Source organism: Dipodomys spectabilis, unplaced genomic scaffold (genome assembly GCF_019054845.1).
Source record: "Dipodomys spectabilis isolate Male_0828 unplaced genomic scaffold, ASM1905484v1 ptg000802l, whole genome shotgun sequence".
NCBI classification, from domain to species: domain Eukaryota; kingdom Metazoa; phylum Chordata; class Mammalia; order Rodentia; family Heteromyidae; genus Dipodomys; species Dipodomys spectabilis.
The window spans coordinates 149,777-170,930 of NW_024871479.1; the positions used below are offsets into that span (position 1 = coordinate 149,777).

At 66.0% G+C, this 21,154-nt stretch overlaps 2 protein-coding genes across 2 annotated transcripts in view; one reads left to right on the top strand and one right to left on the bottom strand.

Annotated features, from left to right (window-relative positions):
* Deaf1 (DEAF1 transcription factor) overlaps positions 1-8,999 on the top strand; it is a 38,056-nt gene extending 29,057 nt beyond the window's left edge. The window contains exons 11-12 of the mRNA XM_042673339.1: positions 1,364-1,453; positions 8,226-8,999. Of these exons, the coding sequence (XP_042529273.1) occupies positions 1,364-1,453; positions 8,226-8,330 (195 nt within the window). The 3' untranslated portion in view covers positions 8,331-8,999. The remainder of the gene's footprint in view (positions 1-1,363; positions 1,454-8,225) is intronic.
* A 3,345-nt stretch (positions 9,000-12,344) lies between these two features.
* On the bottom strand, positions 12,345-17,071 carry Drd4 (dopamine receptor D4; the record flags this gene model as incomplete). Its single annotated transcript, XM_042673341.1, is given in 6 exon segments — positions 12,345-12,412; positions 12,415-12,486; positions 12,489-12,548; positions 13,812-14,006; positions 14,009-14,367; positions 16,959-17,071. Coding segments are annotated over 6 exon segments (867 nt in total), but the record flags the coding sequence as incomplete, so codon positions are not given.
* Between the last annotated feature and the right edge of the window lie 4,083 nt (positions 17,072-21,154).

Consider the following 21,154-nt stretch of genomic DNA (forward strand, 5'->3'; position numbering starts at 1 on the left):
TTGCGCGTGGAGGCCAGGAGGCCGCTCCGTCTCACTGCAGCATCGCGGGCGGCCTGGGACCGCCTCCGCTGGGTCAGGGTGTGATGTCAGCCAGCGTCTGCTCTGGAACAGGCAGCTCTTGCTCTGTGGGCCTACTTTCTGAGGGGCCCTCCCAGACAGGGAGCTAGCAGTGACTTAGGGTTCTGATAAGCAGTTCCTCCCCAGCACCCCCCCCATTACAGCTGTCACTCGTTTCTAGCAGATAGTTTACCAAGCTGAGACCGTGGGTTGTGAGCTGGTGTCCTGTTCCTGAGCCCCTCTGAGTCTCCCATCCACACGTGTTTCCTGCCCCGCCCCAAAGCCAGGGCCCGCCCCCAAAGCCCGCCCCCCTCTTCCCCCATCTCTCCCCCCCCCCCCCCCCAGCCTGACCTCCACATAAAGTGTGGCCTCATTCCAAGGCCAGCCATGGCCTTCAGCCCTGGGCTGGACCCTGCCCTGGCATGTGAGCCCACCTGGGCTGGGTCCTCCAGTGTCTACCTGAAGTTCACACTTTTTTGTCAGTTGTGGGGCCTAGGTGCTGTCCCTGAGCCTCTTTATACTCAAGGCCAGCATTCTACCATGTGAGCCATAGCGCCACTGCTGGTTATTGAGTGGTTAATTGGAGATAAAAGTCTCACGTGGACTTTTCTGCCCGGGCTGGCTTTGAACCACAATCCTTAGATCTCAGCTTCCTGAGTAGCTAGGATCACAGGCGTGAACCGCCCGTGCCTGGCTCTCAAGCCAAATTGGACCTTCACTGGGAATGATGCCCTTCCATGTGTGAAAATCAGTACCTGATAAGTAGGTGCTGTGTATTGTGACTATGAAGGAAAGCTATAGAGTTGGTTTAATTGTCGTTGTGAAAGTGGGCATCTGGTTTACCTGTGTGCCGATCACAGCAGGCTACTGCCCCTGCCCACCGGCACTGGCCCTTCCTGCAGTCCACGTGACCCTGGCTTGCACTGGGTCTTATCTAGTGGTTCTCTCCACATTGGGAAATGTTAGTTAACATTTCCCATTGTCAAAGGCCACCGTCTGTTGTTTTGCAACAGTTAGTCATGGACAAGCTGTAGTATGAACAGAAAACCCCCGCATGCTGCTGAAGAGAGCCCTGTCCTGTCAGGCTGTGTGAAGAGGCCCAGGGAAGCGGTGGGGGGCGCCGTGGGGGCGCTGGGAACTCGGGGTGTCCTGCCGCACCTAGCTCAGGTGTGCCTGCCGTGGCCCCCCGGTGATCACGAGGTGTGGAGTGCTAAGGACTGATCTTCAGGGGAGCGGCGCGGGGGGCCGCGGTGGAGTCCAGCCCGCGCTGCCTCGCGGTGGCACTGACGCCTCTCTGTCCTTGCAGCAGTCCTGTGTGAACTGTGGCCGGGGAGCCATGAGTGAGTGCACGGGGTGTCACAAGGTCAACTACTGCTCCACCTTCTGCCAGCGCAAGGTAAGCCCCGCCGCCGCCTCTGAGCCGGCCTGCGGCCGCAGGGAGGGGTGGAAAGGCCCGGCTCTCTGCTGAAGGCCCTAGCCTCTTGGGCTGCCACTGGCTCTGCCGAGGTCAGAAGTCGTGCCCTTGTGGTGCAGGGTCACTCCTGGGCGAGACCCTGGCGTTGGCGGCTCCGCTCTGAGCCTGACGGGCACTGTAGCCCGTGTGTGATGGATGCCGCCACTTGTCCTCATCTGGCTGTGGGTTTTAAGGAGACTAAAGAGCGGTGTGGTAGGTATGTCACATCCCTGCACTCCCCCGCCGGTCCTCGGAGGGCTTTGGGGCTGGTGGCAGTCTCATTGAGGTTAGCAAATAGGACAGGCCAGCCCTGCTCTGCTAGGAAGTGTCCTGGGGCAGCTTCCTCAGGCCTCAGCCCGTAGGCTGCTCTGCCCCTCCCACAGCACCCCCTGCCGTCGCCGCCTGCTGTGCTGCATTTTAGCAGTGCTGAGGGCAGTGCTGGCCAAGTGGACACTCCTGGAGCCTGGAAGCTTGCAGTCTGTCTGTCTGCTCACTGCACGATCACAGCACGCCCCTGCTCTTCTTGGATGCTCCCCTAACAAAGCCCTGCTTTGAAGATGGCATGTTCCTTTTCGTCCGGTTTGAACATGGCTTCCTGAGCTGGAGGGAGGTACAGTGGCGCTGGCCTCCGGGCTTGGCAGCGGCTCCTCTGGCCATCACTAGCCCGGCCCTGGGCAGAGGTGCAGATATCTCGGGGCTCTAGGCTCCGTAACCTGGAAGGTGAATGGGGAACTGGCCTGCGCTCTGCCCAGCAGAGCTGTGGATGGGGTGCTGCGGGCAGTCACTTGGGACGGGGCATTGTTCTCTGCTTTAGGCCAGGGTGAGCTGGTGAAAAGACACCGTCTGGCTCCAGGGATAGGGACACAGCTAAGCCGGGCTGTGGGCTGTGGGCTGCGGGCAGCGGGCTGCGGACTGCCCTCCTCTGTCCCGACGGGTACACAGGCGGGAAGACCGCATGGAGGGTGGTCAGGGTGAATGTGTGCCCAGCACACCTCGGGAGCCTCACAGGAGGGACTTGGTCCTCACCCCCCTGTGACACCGCCTTCCTGCCAGGGTCCTCAGTCGGCACAGAAGCTGTGGCTCCAGGGTTCGGTCCCAGGTCCTCCTCTCCAGCAGAGCAAGGATGAGCCCCCTTCGTCCGCAGCCCCACCTCTCCAGGCTCAAAAGATTCTGGAAGCAGAGCCAGAAGTGGTCCCTGAGCTTCTCCAGGAAGGCTTGTAGGCCAGCTGAGGTCACAGCTACGTCTCCCCTCAGTTGTCCCAGGAGTACAAGGCCACATTTCCAGGCGATGGCATTGGCTGCAGTAAGCCGTAGATGCTGAGGGTAGTCTGCACCGGGTGGAACCTGGAAAGGGAGGGGTAGCCTTCTCCCAGGACAGAGGACTGTCATGATTTTCGATTTTGTCTTGCACCAGGCTTATTTTCTTCAAACCCCATTTGAACTGTGTGTGTGTGTGTGTGAGTCGAATTGCATATTTTGCTAGGTGCTGGTAGCTCATGCCCGTAATCCTAGCTACTCAGGAGGCTGAGATCTGAGGGTTGCGGTTCAGAGCCAGCCCAGGCAGAAAAGCCTGTGAGACTCTTATCTCCAATAAACGACTAGAAAATCAGAAGAGGGAATGTGACTCAAAGTGGTAGAGCACTCACCTTGAGTGGAAAAAGTTCAGGGACAGCACCCAGGCCCTGAGTTCAAGCCCCAACAACAGCAAAACAGAAACCAGGCACCCATGGCTCACACCTGTAATCCAGCTACTCAGGAGGCTGAGATCTGAGGATCATGCTTCAAAGACAGCCTGGGCAGGAAAGTCCGTGAGACTCTTATCTCCAATGAACCACCAGAAAGCCAGAAGTGGCGCTGTGGCTCAGGTGGCAGAGCACTAGCCTTGAGCTGAAGAGCACAGGGACAGCGCCCAGGCCCCGAATTCAAACCCCACAACCAAAAAAACCAGATCACCCATTTTAAAGGTATAATTCAGTGGTTTTAGTAAGCCTACAGAGTTGTGCAAATCACAATTCAGTTTAGATCTTTCCCCTTGCCCGTGCTGAGCAAGAGCTCCACTAGTGAGCCACTTCCTCAGCCTATTACTTTGTTCCTTTTGTTGCTGGTCCTGGGACTTGAACTCTGGGTCTGGGCACTGTCCTGCATTCCTTTTGTTCAAGGCTAGCACTCTACCACTCTAGCCACAGCTCTACTTCTGGCTTTTTCTGTTTTTAATTGGAGATCAGAGTTCCAGGGACCTTCCTGCTGGGGCTGGCTTTGAACTGCAGTCCTTGGATCTCAGCCTCCTGAGTAGCGAAGAGTACAGGTGTGCGCCACCGGTCACTGGCTTCACGGGGTGTTTTTGTGGCAGCGTCTCACTCTGCAGCTGCCTGGCTGCCTCAGCCGCACAGGAGGACAGGCACAGGAGGACAGGCTTCGGCTACCACTGTGGTAGCCCCCCAGGCAATGGGAGGGCTCAGCCACCCCCCAGGCAATGGGAGGGCTCAGCCACCCCCCAGGCAATGGGAGGGCTCAGCCAAATAGCACTGCTTTGTGGATGGACAGGGCTTGTCTATCTGTCATTGGGTGGACATCTGGGTGTTTTCTGCTTGCTGTTCTGGACAGCGCTGTTGTGGCTGCGCTGTGGACGTGATTGTTGGAGTGTGCGTATTGCCTCAGCTCCCCGCGGCAGCGCCACCTGGCTGTGCCTGACCTCTCTCCCCGTGTCCTACGCTGGTGTGAATTATGACTCTGGCCTTGACCTCCGGAGTGCTGCTCTCACTAAGTGTTCTGTGCTGGTGTTAACTATGACTCTGCCTCTCTCTCGCACTCGCTCCCCGTGTCCTGCGCTGGTGTTAACTATGACTCTGTTCTTTACCTCCGGAGTGCTGGGTGTGTGTTACCACTCCTGCTTAACATTTTACTTTTTCTGGGTTTTTTGTTGGTGGTGGTAGTGGTGTTCATGGGTTTTGAACTCAGGGCCTGGATGCTGTCCTTGAGCTTTATTGCTCAATACCCCTCTACCACTTTGAGTCACAGCCCCACTTCCGGTTTTCTGGTGGTTAATTGGAGATAAGAGTCTCATGGACTTTCCTACACAGGCTGACTTGCAACCACAATCCTTAGATCTCAGCCTCCTGAGTAGCTGGGACTACAGACATGAGCCACCAGCATCTGGCTTCATTTTGCTCTTTAATGCCAGTATCAGGGCTTGAACTCTGGATCTTGTACTTTTATTAGGCTTACTTGCTCACAGCTAGTGATCTACCAATTAAGTCACACCTCTAGTCTGGCATTTTGCTTGTTACTTAGAGATGGAGTCTTGCAGACTTTTCAAATCATGATCCTCAGATCTCAGCCTCCTGAATAGCTAGGATGACAGGCGTGAGCCACTGGCGCCCGGCTCAGGTAACATCTTTTAAGATGCAATTGTTAACAGTTTCATTATACTGGGCTTGGTGCATAGAGGAGAGAAAGCCTGTGAATTACTGCCAGTGCTGTAGCACAAGGCCCTGCAGGACCTGCTGTGTGTGTCTGAAGTGACTGGCCAGGAAGCCTGTAGCCAGTGCCTTCATGTTCTTGAGCAGCTGGGCGGACACAGCGGTGGCCAGAGTGCCCCAAGCCCCCTCCCTCCGTGTGCTCCCTCCAGCCTGGGCCAAGCCTTTCTTTCCCCTCTCCGTGGACAGTTTGAAATTCCACAGAAGTGCAGCCCTCTGGGCTGCCCCTCCTGAATCAGGCCTCTTGATTCCCTCCTCCTTTGGGGCCAGCATTTTATTTATTTTTGGTTTATCGTGGAGTGTGTACTCAGGGCCTGGGCACTGTCCCTGCGCCTTCTCCCTCAAGGCTATAGTGGAGCCCCAGCTGCATTTCCAGTTAATTGGAGAAAAGAGTCTCGCAGTTTTTGTTGCCCGGATGTCTTTGAACCACAGTCCTGAGATCTCAGCTTCCTGAGTAGCTAGGATTACAGGTGTGAGCTACCAGTGTCCAGCTATGGCCTCATTTTTAATGGGATTTTTATTGATTTGTTTGGTCAGTCCTGGAGCTTGAACTCAGGGCCTGGGTACTGTTCCTGAGCTGCTTTTGCTCAAGGCTAGCACTCTACCACTTGAGCCACAGTGCCACTTCCAGCTTTTTCTGTGTGTGTGGTACTGAGGAATTGAACCCAGGGCTTCATGCATGCCAGGCAAGCACTGTACCACTGAGCCACTTTCCCAGCCCTGCATGCACAATTAGATTGTATGGGTTCTGTCTCTTTTCAGGTTTTTTTTATTTCTTTTTGTTTTTTCTTTAAGAAAACAAGGAAATAGAAATGATAGGTTTATTGGGGAGGGGGGAAGATGGGAAGGAATGGGAAGGGGAAAAAAGGAGGAGGCAACAATGTTTGATAAGAAATGTGCTCATTACCTTACCTTGCTCTTGTAATTGTCACCCCTCTATACAGTATTTTCACAATAAAAAAGAAAAAAAAGGTTTATTATAGGAAATTTGGAAAAAGAGGTCAGTAGAAGGTGACTTTCTAGGAGATGACCTGTTTTCCTTGGTGTGCCCATTTCTGCCCTTCCGTTACAAGGAGCAGATCACACCAGTCACACCGTCACAAGGAGCAGATCACACCAGTCACACCATTACAAGGAGCAGATCACACCAGTCACACCGTTACAAGGAGCAGATCACACAGTCACTGTTACAAGGAGCAGATCACACACAGTCACACTGTTACAAGGAGCAGATCACACCAGTCACACCGTCACAAGGAGCAGATCACACCAGTCACACCATTACAAGGAGCAGATCACACCAGTCACACCGTTACAAGGAGCAGATCACACAGTCACACCGTTACAGGGAGCAGATCACACCAGTCACACCGTTACAAGGAGCAGATCACACCAGTCACACCGTTACAAGGAGCAGATCACACCAGTCACACCATCACAGGAGCAGATCACACCAGTCACACCATTACAAGGAGCAGATCACACCAGTCACACCGTTACAAGGAGCAGATCACACCAGTCACACCGTTACAAGGAGCAGATCACACAGTCACACCGTTACAAGGAGCAGATCACACCAGTCACACCGTTACAAGGAGCAGATCACACAGTCACACCGTTACAAGGAGCAGATCACACAGTCACACCGTCACAGGAGCAGATCACACAGTCACATCGTCACAGGAGCAGATCACACAGTCACATCGTTACAGGGAGCAGATCTGCTTGCCTAGTTTTTTGTTGTTGTTTTTCCCCCAGTACTGGGATTTGAACTCTGGGTCTCACACTCTCACTCCACTTTTATTTGAGTAATACTTTTAGTTCTGCCTTTTTGCTTATTAACTGGAGATGTGTTTCATACAAATCTGTCTGCCTGGGCTGACTTCAAATCTGTCTTCAGATCTCCTGAGTAGCTAGGATTACAGGCATGGCCGCTGGGGCCGAGCTCATCTGTCACTTTTGAGATATGATCTCTCTTCTTACCCAAGCCCAGTCCCTGACCTCTGCCCTTCCACTTTGGGCTTCCTGTGGTTGCAGGAAGGGCAACTGTGTGCCACCACATCCACCCAGCTTAATTTCTTTGTTTAAATTCCCAACAGCAGAAAAAACTGGTTGAAGGATAAGGGCTCCAGCTTAGTGGACAAGTGCCTGCGTGGCGTGCAAAGGCTGTGGGCCCAAGCTCCGTCTGAACTGAGACCTGCTGGGAGGGGAAGTTGGATCCTGGGTCCAGGACTCCGCGTGGGGAGGGCTGGGGCCCTGCTCAGGCCTGCCCGCCGTGTCTGGCACCTTCCTCCGTGGCCCCCTCACTCCTCCGTGGCCCCCTCGCTCCTCCGTGGCCCCCTCGCTCCCCCGTGGCCCCCTCGCTCCCCCGTGGCCCCCTCGCTCCCCCGTGGCCCCCCTTGCTCCTCCATGGCCCCCCTCGTTCCCCCGGTGGCCCCCTCGCTCCTCCGTGGCCCCCTCGCTCCCCCGTGGCCCCCTCGTTCCCCCCGTGGCCCCCCTCGTTCCCCCGTGGCCCCCTCGTTCCCCCGTGGCCCCCCTCGTCACATGGGTCTGCTCAGGCCTGCCCGCCGTGTCTTGCTCTTCCGTGGCCCTCCTCGCTCCTCCGTGGCCCCCTCGCTCCTCCGTGGCCCCCCTCGTTCCCCCGTGGCCCCCTTGCTCCTCCGTGGCCCCCTCGTTCCCCCCGTGGCCCCCCTCGCTCCTCCGTGGCCCCCTCCTCCGTGGCCCACCTCGTTCCCCCGTGGCCCCCCTTGCTCCTCCGTGGCCCCCTCCTCCGTGGCCCACCTCGTTCCCCCGTGGCCCCCCTCGTTCCCCCCGTGGCCCCCCTCGCTCCTCCGTGGCCCCCTTGCTCCCCCGTGGCCCCCTCGTTCCCCCGTGGCCCCCTCGTTCCCCCGTGGCCCCCCTCGCTCCTCCGTGGCCCCCTTGCTCCTCCGTGGCCCCCCTGCTCCTCCGTGGCCCCCTCGTTCCCCCGTGGCGCCCCTCGCTCCTCCGTGGCCCCCCTCGTTCCCCCCGTGGCCCCCTCGTTCCCCCGTGGCCCCCTTGCTCCTCCGTGGCCCCCCTCGTTCCCCCCGTGGCCCCCTCGTTCCCCCGTGGCTCCCCTCGTTCCCCCGTGGCCCCCTCGCTCCTCCGTGGCCCCCCTCGCTCCTCCGTGGCCCCCTCGTTCCCCCGTGGCCCCCTCGTTCCCCCGTGGCCCCCTCGTTCCCCCGTGGCCCCCCTCGTCACGTGGGTCTGTTTCCTTTCAGGACTGGAAAGACCACCAGCACATATGTGGCCAGTCCACTTCAGTCACTGTCCAGGCGGACGAAGTCCACGTGGAGGAGAGTGTGATTGAGAAGGTCACTGTGTGACGCGGGTCCTCCCCGCACCGTGTCCCAGGTCAGGACTCCCCAAGGCTGGGGAAGGCCCTGGGAAGGCAAAGAAACTTGCTGGACAAGTAATTAACAGATCGAGTGGCTGTGCCCTTGGACATGAACTCCCAACCAGAGACTCGGGAAATATGCGTGTCACTGTGCCCTTGGCATTGGACTACCATGGAGACCTGAGGCGTGTTGGTGGCCTGTGGCCCGGGTCCTCGCCCAGCCCGGTGCTCTTTCATCCCTCGTGTGTCAGTGTGTGTACATACATGTGTGTCTGTCGATGGAGTTGTAAATAAAGTCCCCACCCCGTCAGTCAACTCAGCCCTGGGACCTGAGTCACACACACAGTGCTCCAAGGCCCTCCTGATCACCCAGACGGCACGCTCCACTCCGGCGCCACGGCCCCTCATGTGCGGCAGGGGCCTCTGCAGTGACAGGAGTGTCAGCTTCACCTCCTCAGCCAGCACTGGACAGGCGCAGTGCAACCCTGAGGACACGCCCCACCATCTGTCTTTGAGCAGAAATGGTCCTGTGAGGATGGAGCCAGCCCCTCTTGTTCCCCGCAGCCCTGGCCTGAGGTGCGCAGAGGACTCTCAGAAGGTGCCAGAGCAGCCTGGGTCCTGCAGTGAAATGTCCAGCTTGCTGATTTGAGCTTCCGCATGCAAAGTCCTGGTCGTCTTTTGTCTGCTTCCTTCCTGTGATGCAGCTCCGTGCAAGCTGGCTTCCAGGGCTCACCTCGCATGTTCGGATATGACCTGGAACAGCCCTGGAAAAATACCTTCCTCCACCATTGACTAGGAGAGCTGCCAGATGGCCGCTGATATTCCAGAGGCTTTTTCATGTTTTGGGAAATAGTCTTATGACCCGGTCCCATCCCCTTGCCCTCAAATCCAGAGGCTCCTCTGGGTGTGGAGAGGAGGTGCAGGCTCCATGAGGGCCTGGAGGAAGAGGCTTGGCCTTGCCCAGTAAGTTTTGGATGTCTTAAAAATGGTGATTCTAAAGCCAGGCACCAGTGGCTCACGCCTGTAATCCTACTATTCAGGAGGTTGAGATCTGAGGATCGCGGGTAAAGCCAGCCCAGGCAGGAAAGTCCATAAGACTCTTATCTCCAATAAACCACCAGAAAAAAAAAACAGAAGTGGTGCTGTGCTCAAGAGGTAGAGGGTTTGCCTTCAGCCGAAGAGCTGAGGGACAGCACCTAGGCCCAGAATTCAAGCCCCACGACCTACAAAAAAATGGTGATTCTAATGCAGGCCCTGGTGCCTCACACCTGTAATTCTAGCTACTTAGGAGTCAGATGTGAGGATCGCAGTTCAAAGCCAGACTGAGCAGAAAAGTCAGTGAGACTCTTATCTCCAATTAACCACTGGAAAACCAGCTGTGGCGCTGTGGCTCAAGAGGTACAATGCTCACCTTAAACTGAAGAGCTGAGGACAGCACCCAGGCCCAGAGCTCAAGCCCCACAACCAATCTTAAAAAATAAAATTAGGGGCTGGGAAGGTGGCTCAGTGGTAGAGCGCTTGCCTTGCATGCCTGAGGCCCTGGGTTCGATTCCTCAGCACCACATGAGCAAAAAGAAAAAAGCCGGAAGTGGCGCTGTGGCTTAAGTGCTAGAGCACTTGCCTTGAGTTGAAGAGCTGAGGGACAGCGCCCAGGCCCAGAGTTCAGGCCCCACAACCGGACCCCCACACACACACCCAAAAAAAAGAAAATTAAAAGATGGTGATTCTAGCCAGGCACTGGTGGCTCACACCTGGAATCCTATTCAGGAGGCTAAGAAAGATCTGAAGATCACAGTTAATCCAGGAAGGAAAAAAATCTATGAGATTCTGATCTCCAGTTAACCACTAAAAAGCAGGAACTGGAGCTTTGGTTCAAGTGGTAGAGCACCAGCTTTGAGTCTAGGCTCTTAGGTCAAGCCCCAGAACCAGCACAAAAACAAAACAAAGCTATAGTGATTCCAACATTAGCCTCTAAAGCACTGTCTCTGAGGTATGTGTTTACCAGGTTCATACCATGACGTGCTAAAACAAATTCAGCCTTCCAGACACAGTGACTCATAATCCTTGCCATTTGTGTAATAGAGATGAAGGAGGGTCAAGGCTTCAATCAGTGAGTTGGGTGTGATACTGTCTTCCTGTCACCCTGGCCACGTAAGTAGCTGAGGTGGGAGGATTGTGCTCAGGCCACTCCCAGAAATAAGATCCTGTCTGGAAATAACCTGAAAGTACGAAAGGGCTGGGCATATGGCTGTAGTGGTAGTGCTAGGCCTTGAGCTCAAATCCCGTGCCACAGAAGTTCACACACACACACACACACAAATTCAGCCTTTCTCCTGTACCAAGCTAGCTCACATGCCTACCAGAAGGTTCTTCTGTGGCTGGAAGAGCCCTGCAGTTTTAGGAACCAGCAGAGTGGGGAGCCAGTGTCAGAAGAGCATATGAACCCAAAAGCCTTGGATTCTCGGGACTCGCTGCCTGCTCCCCCTGCTCTCCACAGCAAGCCGGCAGGCTCTGAGCCTCGGTGGCGTTTCCCCAAGTGAGTCCCTCATAGTCACACAGAGAATTTCTGCCAGAGTGGCCCTGGCATGGCCTTCATGCTGACCCTGCTCCCAGAAGCCATCTCTGGAGACAGAAGGCCACTGTTCAACAAGGGCTTTCCTCTTGGCCCTGTCCAGCCCGCCAGGGCTCCAGTTGAGTAGAGCTGAGTTTGTCTGCTAGGGTTCACAGCCTTAGAGCCACAGAGATGAAGGGACAAAGGGGTGGGGGCCGGCAAAGTCTGTACCCCATTCCTTGGACCTGGACACGTCCAGGTTATTGCTGATCAAAAAGCAGCCTTCAGATGGGGCTGGGAAGGTGGCTCAGTGGTAGAGCGCTTGCCTTGCATGCATTGAGGCCCTGGGTTGGATTCCCCAGCACCATACAAGATAAAAGGAAAAAAAGCCGGAAGTGGCGCTGTGGCTCAAGTGGTAGAGCGCTAGCCTTGAGCTGAAGAGCTGAGGGACAGCGCCCAGGCCCTGAGTTCAGGCCCCCTTCAGAAGGCATGCAGAGTCCCTGCCCCCAGGGTGGCATGTGAGAGCATCCCAGAGCTCCAGCATGGGTGGTGGGTGGTGGGGCCACATCAGGCCCCTGGCATTGCTCTCCCGTCGTCTTTGAAGGAGAAGCTTGGGGGTCTTGTGGGTGTTGGGTGTCTCCACCCAGTGAGGCTTCAAAGTCCCCTGAGCTGTGTCAGCACTGAGGAGCCGCTCACGTCCACAGGAGTCTTGGCCTTTATTTTTGTCAACAGGCATCATCAAGGCTGGGCCCCGTTGGTGCCCTCAGGTCCCCAGGGACAAAGCTCAAGAGAGCCCTAGCTCCCACCGCCACCAGCCCCTGTGCTGGCCGGGGACACATCCACCCTGGGAAAGACACATGCGTCCCAGACCCGGTCAGCTCCCTGAGGGGCATTCCGGAGGCTTCCTGGAGGAGGGGGCTGCGCATCGCCAGCCTCACCAGCCGGAGGCTTGTGGGGAGGGCGGCGTCCCTGGTGGTCCTGGGTACTGAGACTGCCTACAGCCGCAGAACCCGAGCCCGGGATTCCCAGCCTTGAGAGCACACACACCTAGTGCCCGCTGTGGCTGTGGCAACCTCCACAGCGAAGCTCCCAGCAGGCCGCTGTCTGTCCCTGCAGGGCAGGAGCAGCAGCCAGGGTTCAGGGTTCGGAGCAGGGGAGCCGTCCTGCCCGGGCAGAGCAGGGCTCCGGGGGCAGCGGGGTCGGGGCCCTCGGGCCTCCCTCCTGTCCTAGGCCCGGGCCTCCCCGTGGCTTGGCCTCTCCTGACTGCCCTCGGCGGAGCCCGAGCCCGCTCTGCCTGGGCCTTCGGGAAGGGGCTGGCCCGCGCGGGCGCTGGTGGCCCGGGAGCCGGCCGGGGGGCCAGCACTGCCCTCGGGGCCAGCGGGACAGCGTCCCCGGAGGGAGAAAGGAAGGGATCCGCCGCCGGCGAGGCCTCGACCCCGGGGCGCCGGCGGCTCAGCAGCAGAGGCGCAGGGCCTTTCGGAAGACATTGCGGAACTCGGCGTTGAAGGACGGTGTAAATCAAACGGGTTGAGGGCGCTGTTGACGTAGCCCAGCCAGGTGACTGCGCTGACCAGCCGCGGAGGCACGGAGCAGAGGGACACAGCGCCCGCGTGATGTGCACCACGAAGAAGGGCGTCCAGCACACCAGGAAGACGCCTGGGGACCAGGCCGTGAGCGGCGCGGGCCCCGCCCACCACCCGGGCTCCTCCCCTCCACGGCCCCGCCCACCACCGGGCTCCTCCCCTCCACGGCCCCGCCCGCCACCCGGGCTCCTCCCCTCCACGGCCACGCCCCACTCTGCACCTGTCACCCCGGCTCCTCCCCTCCACGGCCCCGCCCTCTCTGCACCTGTCACCCGGCTCCTCCCCTCCACGGCCCCGCCCACTCTGCACCTGTCACCCGGCTCCTCCCCTCCACGGCCCCCGCCCACTCTGCACCTGTCACCCGGCTCCTCCCCTCCACGCCCCGCCACCACCCGGGCTCCTCCCCTCCACGGCCCCGCCCGCCACCCGGGCTCCTCCCCTCCACGGCCCCGCCCACCACCCGGGCTCCTCCCCTCCACGGCCCCGCCCGCCACCCGGCTCCTCCCCTCCACGGCCACGCCCCACTCTGCACCTGTCACCCGGCTCCTCCCCTCCACGGCCCCGCCCACCCTCTGCACCTGTCACCCGGCTCCTCCCCTCCACGGCCCCGCCCACTCTGCACCTGTCACCCGGCTCCTCCCCTCCACGGCCCCGCCCACTCTGCACCTGTCACCCGGCTCCTCCCCTCCACGGCCCCGCCCACTCTGCACCTGTCACCCGGCTCCTCCCCTCCAGGGCCCCGCCCACCCTCTGCACCTGTCACCCGGCTCCTCCCCTCCACGGCCCCGCCCACCCTCTGCACCTGTCACCCGGCTCCTCCCGTCCACGGCCCCGCCCACTCTGCACCTGTCACCCGGCTCCTCCCCCTCCACGGCCCTGCCCACTCTGCACCTGTCACCCGGCTCCTCCCCTCCACGGCCCCGCCCACCCTCTGCACCTGTCACCCGGCTCCTCCCCTCCAGGGCCCCGCCCCCACCCGGGCTCGTCCCCTCCACGGCCCCGCCCACTCTGCACCTGTCACCCGGCTCCTCCCCTCCAGGGCCCCGCCCACCCTCTGCACCTGTCACCCGGCTCCTCCCCTCCACGGCCCGCCCCACCTCTGCACCTGTCACCCGGCTCCTCCCCTCCACGGCCCCGCCCACTCTGCACCTGTCACCCGGCTCCTCCCCTCCAGGGCCCCGCCCACCCTCTGCACCTGTCACCCGGCTCCTCCCCTCCACGCCCCGCCCACCCTCTGCACCTGTCACCCGGCTCCTCCCCTCCACGACCCGCCCCCTCTCTGCACCTGTCACCCGGCTCCTCCCCTCCACGGCCCCGCCCCAGGGCGGGAACCCACCGACGACCACTGGCAGGACTCTCATGGCCTTGCGCTCTCGGCTCGTGATCTTGGGGCGCGTCCTCCGCCAGGAAGGCGTCCGGGACTCATGGGGGAGCGCCGCCTCGGGGTCGGCGTCGGGAGCCGGATCTTCGGGGCAGCAGGGGCTCTCGGGGAGGCCCGGCTCGGGGGACGGGCTCTCGGGGAGGCCCGGCTCGGGGGCGCGCCGTCGGGGGCGCGGGGGTCCTGCGGGGGCCCGGGGCCGCTGGGCCGGCGGGGCGCGCGGCCGTGCAGCTTGGCGCGCCGGGCGGCGCCCCAGCGGCGCAGGCCTCGGAAGGTGGCCCAGTAGAGCAGCAGCATGAGCGGGCAGGGCAGGAAGAAGGAGCACACGGACGAGTAGACCACGTAGTCGCGGTCCTCCAGGCGGCACACCGCGGGGTCCCGGCCGCGCACGTCGTTGAGGCCGCACAGCACGGGCGCCGCCACGGCCGCCGCGAGCAGCCACGTGGCTGCGATGAGCAGCAGCTGGCGCCGTCCCAGGCGGTGGTAGCGCAGCGGCACGGCCACGGCCACGAACCTGCGGGCGGGCGCGGCGGGGCGCGGCGGGGCGGGGCGCGGCGGGCGCGGTGAAGACCGGAAGGCGGGCGCGGCGCCCACTCTCTCCCGGCTGGCCTCCCCTGTCCCGCGCTCCCCTCCCCGGGCTCCCCTCCCTCCCCGCGCTCCCCCCCCCCTCCCCGCGCTCCCCCCCCCCCCGCGCTCCCCTCCCCTCCCCGCGCTCCCCCCCCCTCCCCGCGCTCCCCTCCCCGCGCTCCCCCCCCTCCCCGCACTCCCCCCCCTCCCCGCGCTCCCCTCCCCGCGCTCCCCTCCCCGCGCTCCCCTCCCCGCGCTCCCCCCCCTCCCCGCGCTCCCCCCCCCTCCCCGCGCTCCCCTCCCCGCGCTCCCCGCCCCCCTCCCCGCACTCCCCCCCCCTCCCGCGCTCCCCTCCCCGCGCTCCCCTCCCCGCGCTCCCCCCCCTCCCCGCGCTCCCCCCCTCCCCGCGCTCCCCCCCCCCGCGCTCCCCTCCCCTCCCCGCGCTCCCCCCCTCCCCGCGCTCCCCTCCCCGCGCTCCCCCCCCTCCCCGCGCCTCCCCCCCCCCCCGCGCTCCCCCTCCCCTCCCCGCGCTCCCCGTCCCCGCGCTCCCCTCCCCGCGCTCTCTCCCCCCTCCCCGCGCTCCCCTCCCCTCCCCGCCGCTCCCTCCCCTCCCCGCGCTCCCCCCCTCCCCGCGCTCCCCCCCCCGCCTCCCCCTCCCGCGCTCCCCCCCTCCCCGCGCTCCCCTCCCCCTCCCCGCGCTCCCCCCCCTCCCCGCGCTCCCCCCTCCCGCGCTCCCCTCCCTCCCCGCGCTCCCCTCCCCGCGCTCCCCTCCCCGCGCTCCCCCTCACCGCGCTCCCCCCCCCTCCCCGCGCCTCCCCCTCCCTCCGCGCTCCCCCCCTCCCCGCGCTCCCCTCCCCTTCCCCGCGCTCCCCCCTCCCCGCGCTCCCCCCCCCTCCCCGCGCTCCCCTCCCCTCCCCGCGCTCCCCCCTCCCCGCGCTCCCCTCCCCTCCCCGCGCTCCCTCCCCTCCCCGCGCTCCCCTCCCCGCGCTCCCCTCCCCTCCCCGCGCTCCCCTCCCCCGCGCTCCCCTCCCCCTCCCCGCGCTCCCCCTCGCTCCCCTCCCCGCGCTCCCCGCGCTCCCTCCCCGCGCTCCCCTCCCCTCCCTCCTCTCCCTGTCCCCGCGCTCCCCTCCCCTCCCCTCCCCGCGCTCCCCTCCCCTCCCTCCTCTCCCGGTCCCCGCGCTCCCCCCCCTCCCCGCGCTCCCCCCCCGCGCTCCCCTCCCTGTCCCCGCGCTCCCCCCCTCCCCGCGCTCCCCCCCCTCCCCGCGCTCCCCTCCCCGGGCTCCCCTCCCTGTCCCCGCGCTCCCCCCCCCTCCCCGCGCTCCCCCCCCCTCCCCGCGCTCCCTCCCCGTCCCCACGCTCCCATCCCCGTCCCCGCCTCCCCCCCTGTCCCCGCGCTCCCCCCCCTCCCCGCGCTCCCCCCCCTCCCCGCGCTCCCCCCCTCCCCCGCGCTCTCCCCCCTCCCCGCGCTCCCCTCCCCTCCCCGCGCTCCCCTCCCCTCCCCGCGCTCCTCTCCCCTCCCCGCCCTCCCCTCTCTGTCCCCGCGCTCCCCTCCCCGCGCTCCCCCCCTCCCCGCGCTCACCCCCCTCCCCCGCACACCCCTCCCCGTCCCCGCGCTCCCCTCCCCGCGCTCCCCTCCCCGTCCCCGCGCTCCCCCCCTTCCCCGCGCTCCCCCCCTCCCCGCGCTCCCCTCCCTGTCCCCGCGCACCCCTCCCGTCCCCGCGCTCCCCCCCTCCCCGCGCTCCCCTCCCCGTCCCCGCGCTCCCCCCCTCCCCGCGCTCCCCCCCCCCGTCCCCGCGCTCCCCCCTCCCCGCGCTCCCCCCCTTCCCCGCGCTCCCCCCCCTCCCCGCGCTCCCCTCCCCTCCCCGCGCTCCCCTCCTGTCCCCGCGCTCCCCCCCTCCCCTCCCTGTCCCCGCGCTCCCCCCCCTCCCCGCGCTCCCCCCCCTCCCCGCGCTCCCCTCCCCTCCCCGCGCTCCCTCCCCTCCCCGCGCTCCCCCCCTCCCCGCGCTCCCCCCCTCCCCGCGCACCCCTCCCCGTCCCCGCGCTCCCCCCCTCCCCGCGCTGGGTCCCCGCGCTCCCCCCCTTCCCCGCGCTCCCCTCCCCTCCCCGCGCTCCCCCCCCTGTCCCCGCGCACCCCTCCCCGTCCCCGCCGCCTCCCCACCTTCCCCGCGCACCCCTCCCGTCCCCGCGCTCCCCCCCTCCCCGCGCTCCCCCCCTTCCCCGCGCTCCCCGTCCCCGCGCTCCCCCCCTCCCCGCGCTCCCCCCCCCTCCCCGCGCTCCCCTCCCCTCCCCGCGCTCCCCTCCCCCTCCCCGCGCTCCCCTCCCTGTCCCCGCGCTCCCCTCCCCTCCCCCGCGCTCCTCTCCCCTCCCCGCGCTCCCCTCCCCGCGCTCCTCTCCCCTCCCCGCGCTCCCCTCCCCGCGCTCCCCTCCCTGTCCCCGCGCTCCCCCCCCTCCCCGCGCTCCCCTCCCCTCCCCGCGCCTCCCCTCCCCGCGCTCCCCTCCCCTCCCCGCGCTCCCCTCCCTGTCCCCGCAGGCGGCCACCTGTCCACGCTGATGGCGCACAGGTTGAAGATGGAGGCGGTGCACAGCAGGACGTCCATGGCCATGAGTGCGTCGCAGAGGCGTGGACTGAGCAGCCACACGCCGCCCTGGACCTGCGCGGGGAGCACGGGGCTCGCAGCCCGGACTGCGTGCCGGAGGGCCCCAGCGCCGTCCCGCAGCGCCGCCCAGTCCCCCGGTGCGCACCCCCTTCGCTAGGCCCCTCCTGGGGAGGACGGTCAGATCTCCGTCCTGGGTGGGCGGTTGTTTGTGTGGCGCTGTCCACAGCCCTCCTGCTGGAGCCGCTCCTCCACCTCAGCTGCTCCACCTCAGCTGCTCCTCCACCTCAGCTGCTCCCCCACCTCAGCTGCTCCTCCACGTCAGCTGCTCCACGTCAGCTGCTCCTCCACCTCAGCTGCTCCACCTCAGCTGCTCCTCCACCTCAGCTGCTCCTCCACCTCAGCTGCTCCTCCACCTCAGCTGCTCCACCTCAGCTGCTCCTCCACCTCAGCTGCTCCTCCACCTCAGCTCCTCCTCCACCTCAGCTGCTCCTCCACCTCAGCTGCTCCTCCACCTCAGCTCCTCCTCCACCTCAGCTCCTCCTCCACCTCAGCTGCTCCTCCACCTCAGCTGCTCCTCCACCTCAGCTGCTCCTCCACCTCAGCTGCTCCTCCAACTCAGCTGCTCCTCCACCTCAGCTCCTCCTCCACCTCAGCTCCTCCTCCACCTCAGCTGCTCCTCCACCTCAGCTGCTCCACCTCAGCTCCTCCTCCACCTCAGCTGCTCCTCCACCTCAGCTGCTCCTCCACCTCAGCTGCTCCTCCACCTCAGCTGCTCCACCTCAGCTGCTCCTCCACCTCAGCTGCTCCTCCACCTCAGCTGCTCCTCCACCTCAGCTGCTCCACCTCAGCTGCTCCTCCACCTCAGCTGCTCCTCCACCTCAGCTCCTCCTCCACCTCAGCTGCTCCTCCACCTCAGCTGCTCCTCCACCTCAGCTGCTCCTCCACCTCAGCTGCTCCACCTCAGCTGCTCCTCCAACTCAGCTGCTCCTCCACCTCAGCTGCTCCACCTCAGCTGCTCCTCCAACTCAGCTGCTCCTCCACCTCAGCTGCTCCAACTCAGCTGCTCCTCCACCTCAGCTGCTCCTCCACCTCAGCTCCTCCTCCACCTCAGCTCCTCCTCCACCTCAGCTGCTCCTCCACCTCAGCTGCTCCTCCACCTCAGCTGCTCCTCCACCTCAGCTGCTCCTCCAACTCAGCTGCTCCTCCACCTCAGCTCCTCCTCCACCTCAGCTCCTCCTCCACCTCAGCTGCTCCTCCACCTCAGCTGCTCCACCTCAGCTCCTCCTCCACCTCAGCTGCTCTGCTGGAGCCGCTCCTCCACCTCAGCTGCTCCTCCACCTCAGCTGCTCCTCCACCTCAGCTGCTCCTCCACCTCAGCTGCTCCTGCTGGAGCCGCTCCTCCACCTCAGCTGCTCCTCCACCTCAGCTGCTCCTCCACCTCAGCTGCACCTCCACCTCAGCTCCTCCTCCACCTCAGCTGCTCCTCCACCTCAGCTGCTCCTCCACCTCAGCTGCTCCTCCACCTCAGCTGCTCCTCCACCTCAGCTGCTCCTCCACCTCAGCTCCTCCTCCACCTCAGCTCCTCCACCTCAGCTCCTCCTCCACCTCAGCTCCTCCACCTCAGCTCCTCCTCCACTTCAGCTGCCCCACCTCTGGTCCTCCACCTCAGCCGTGCTCTCTCAGGGACCAGTGAGCTTTAAAATGCAAAGACCGGGGCGGGAAGGGGCCCGTGGTGGAGCGCGGGGGGGGGGGGGGAAGGGGCCCGTGGTGGAGCGCGGGGGGGGGGGGGGAAGGGGCCCGTGGTGGAGCGGGGGGGGGGAAGGGGCCCGTGGTGGAGGGGGGGGAAGGGGCGTGGTGGAGCGGGGGGGGAAGGGGCCCGTGGTGGAGCGGGGGGGGGAAGGGGCCCGTGGTGGAGCGCGGGGGGGGGGAAGGGGCCCGTGGTGGAGCGGGGGGGGGAAGGGGCCCGTGGTGGAGCGCGGGGGGGGGGGAAGGGGCCCGTGGTGGAGCGGGGGGGGGGGAAGGGGCCCGTGGTGGAGCGGGGGGGGGGGAAGGGGCCCGTGGTGGAGCGCGGGGGGGGAAGGGGCCCGTGGTGGAGCGGGGGGGGGGAAGGGGCCCGTGGTGGAGCGGGGGGGGGGGAAGGGGCCCGTGGTGGAGCGCGGGGGGGGGAAGGGGCCCGTGGTGGAGCGGGGGGGGGGGGAAGGGGCCCGTGGTGAGCGGGGGGGGGGGAAGGGGCCCGTGGTGGAGCGGGGGGGGGGAAGGGGCCCGTGGTGGAGCGGGGGGGGGGGGAAGGGGCCCGTGGTGGAGCGCGGGGGGGGGAAGGGGCCCGTGGTGGAGCGCGGGGGGTGGGAAGGGGCCCGTGGTGGAGCGGGGGGGGGGGGGAAGGGGCCCGTGGTGGACGGGGGGGGAAGGGGCCCGTGGTGGACGGGGGGGGAAGGGGCCCGTGGTGGAGCGGGGGGGGGGAAGGGGCCCGTGGTGGAGCGGGGGGGGGGGGGAAGGGGCCCGTGGTGGAGCGGGGGGGGGGAAGGGGTCCGTGGTGGAGCGGGGGGGGGAAGGGGCCCGTGGTGGAGCGGGGGGGGGGAAGGGGCCCGTGGTGGAGCGGGGGGGGGGGGGAAGGGGCCCGTGGTGGACGGGGGGGGAAGGGGCCGTGGTGGACGGGGGGGGAAGGGGCCCGTGGTGGAGCGGGGGGGGGGGAAGGGGCCCGTGGTGGAGCGGGGGGGGGGGGGAAGGGGCCCGTGGTGGAGCGGGGGGGTGGGAAGGGGCCCGTGGTGGAGCGGGGGGGGGGGAGGAAGGGGCCCGTGGTGGACGGGGGGTGAAGGGGCCCGTGGTGGACGGGGGGGGAAGGGGCCCGTGGTGGAGCGGGGGGGGGGAAGGGGCCCGTGGTGGAGCGGGGGGGGGGAAGGGGCCCGTGGTGGAGCGCGGGGGGGGGGGGGAAGGGGCCCGTGGTGGAGCGGGGGGGGAAGGGGCCCGTGGTGGAGCGGGGGGGGGGAAGGGGCCCGTGGTGGAGCGGGGGGGGGGGGGAAGGGGCCCGTGGTGGAGCGCGGGGGGGGGGAAGGGGCCCGTGGTGGAGCGGGGGGGGGGAAGGGGCCCGTGGTGGAGCGGGGGGGGGAAGGGGCCCGTGGTGGAGCGGGGGGGAAGGGGCCCGTGGTGGAGCGCGGGGGGGGGGGGGAAGGGGCCCGTGGTGGAGCGGGGGGGGGAAGGGGCCCGTGGTGGAGCGCGGGGGGGGGGGGAAGGGGCCCGTGGTGGAGCGGGGGGGGGGGGAAGGGGCCCGTGGTGGAGCGGGGGGGGGGGGAAGGGGCCCGTGGTGGAGGGGGGGGAAGGGGCCCGTGGTGGAGCGGGGGGGGGGGAAGGGGCCCGTGGTGGAGCGGGGGGGGGGAAGGGGCCCGTGGTGGAGCGGGGGGGGGAAAGGGGCCCGTGGTGGAGCGGGGGGGGGGAAGGGGCCCGTGGTGGAGGGGGGGGAAGGGGCCCGTGGTGGAGCGGGGGGGGGGGAAGGGGCCCGTGGTGGAGCGCGGGGGGGGGAAGGGGCCCGTGGTGGAGCGGGGGGGGGGGAAGGGGCCCGTGGTGGAGCGGGGGGGGGGAAGGGGCCCGTGGTGGACGGGGGGGAAGGGGCCCGTGGTGGAGCGGGGGGGGGGAAGGGGCCCGTGGTGGAGCGGGGGGGGGGGGGGAAGGGGCCCGTGGTGGACGGGGGGGAAGGGGCCCGTGGTGGAGGGGGGGGGAAGGGGCCCGTGGTGGAGCGGGGGGGGGGGAAGGGGCCCGTGGTGGAGCGGGGGGGGGGGAAGGGGCCCGTGGTGGAGGGGGGGAAGGGGCCGTGGTGGAGCGGGGGGGGGAAGGGGCCCGTGGTGGAGCGCGGGGGGGAAGGGGCCCGTGGTGGAGCGGGGGGGGGGAAGGGGCCCGTGGTGGAGCGCGGGGGGGGAAGGGGCCCGTGGTGGAGCGGGGGGGGGGAAGGGGCCCGTGGTGGAGCGCGGGGGGGGGGAAGGGGCCCGTGGTGGAGCGGGGGGGGGGAAGGGGCCCGTGCTGGAGCGGGGGGGGGGGAAGGGGCCCGTGGTGGAGCGGGGGGGGGGAAGGGGCCCGTGCTGGAGCGGGGGGGGGGGAAGGGGCCCGTGGTGGAGGGGGGGGGAAGGGGCCCGTGGTGGAGCGCGG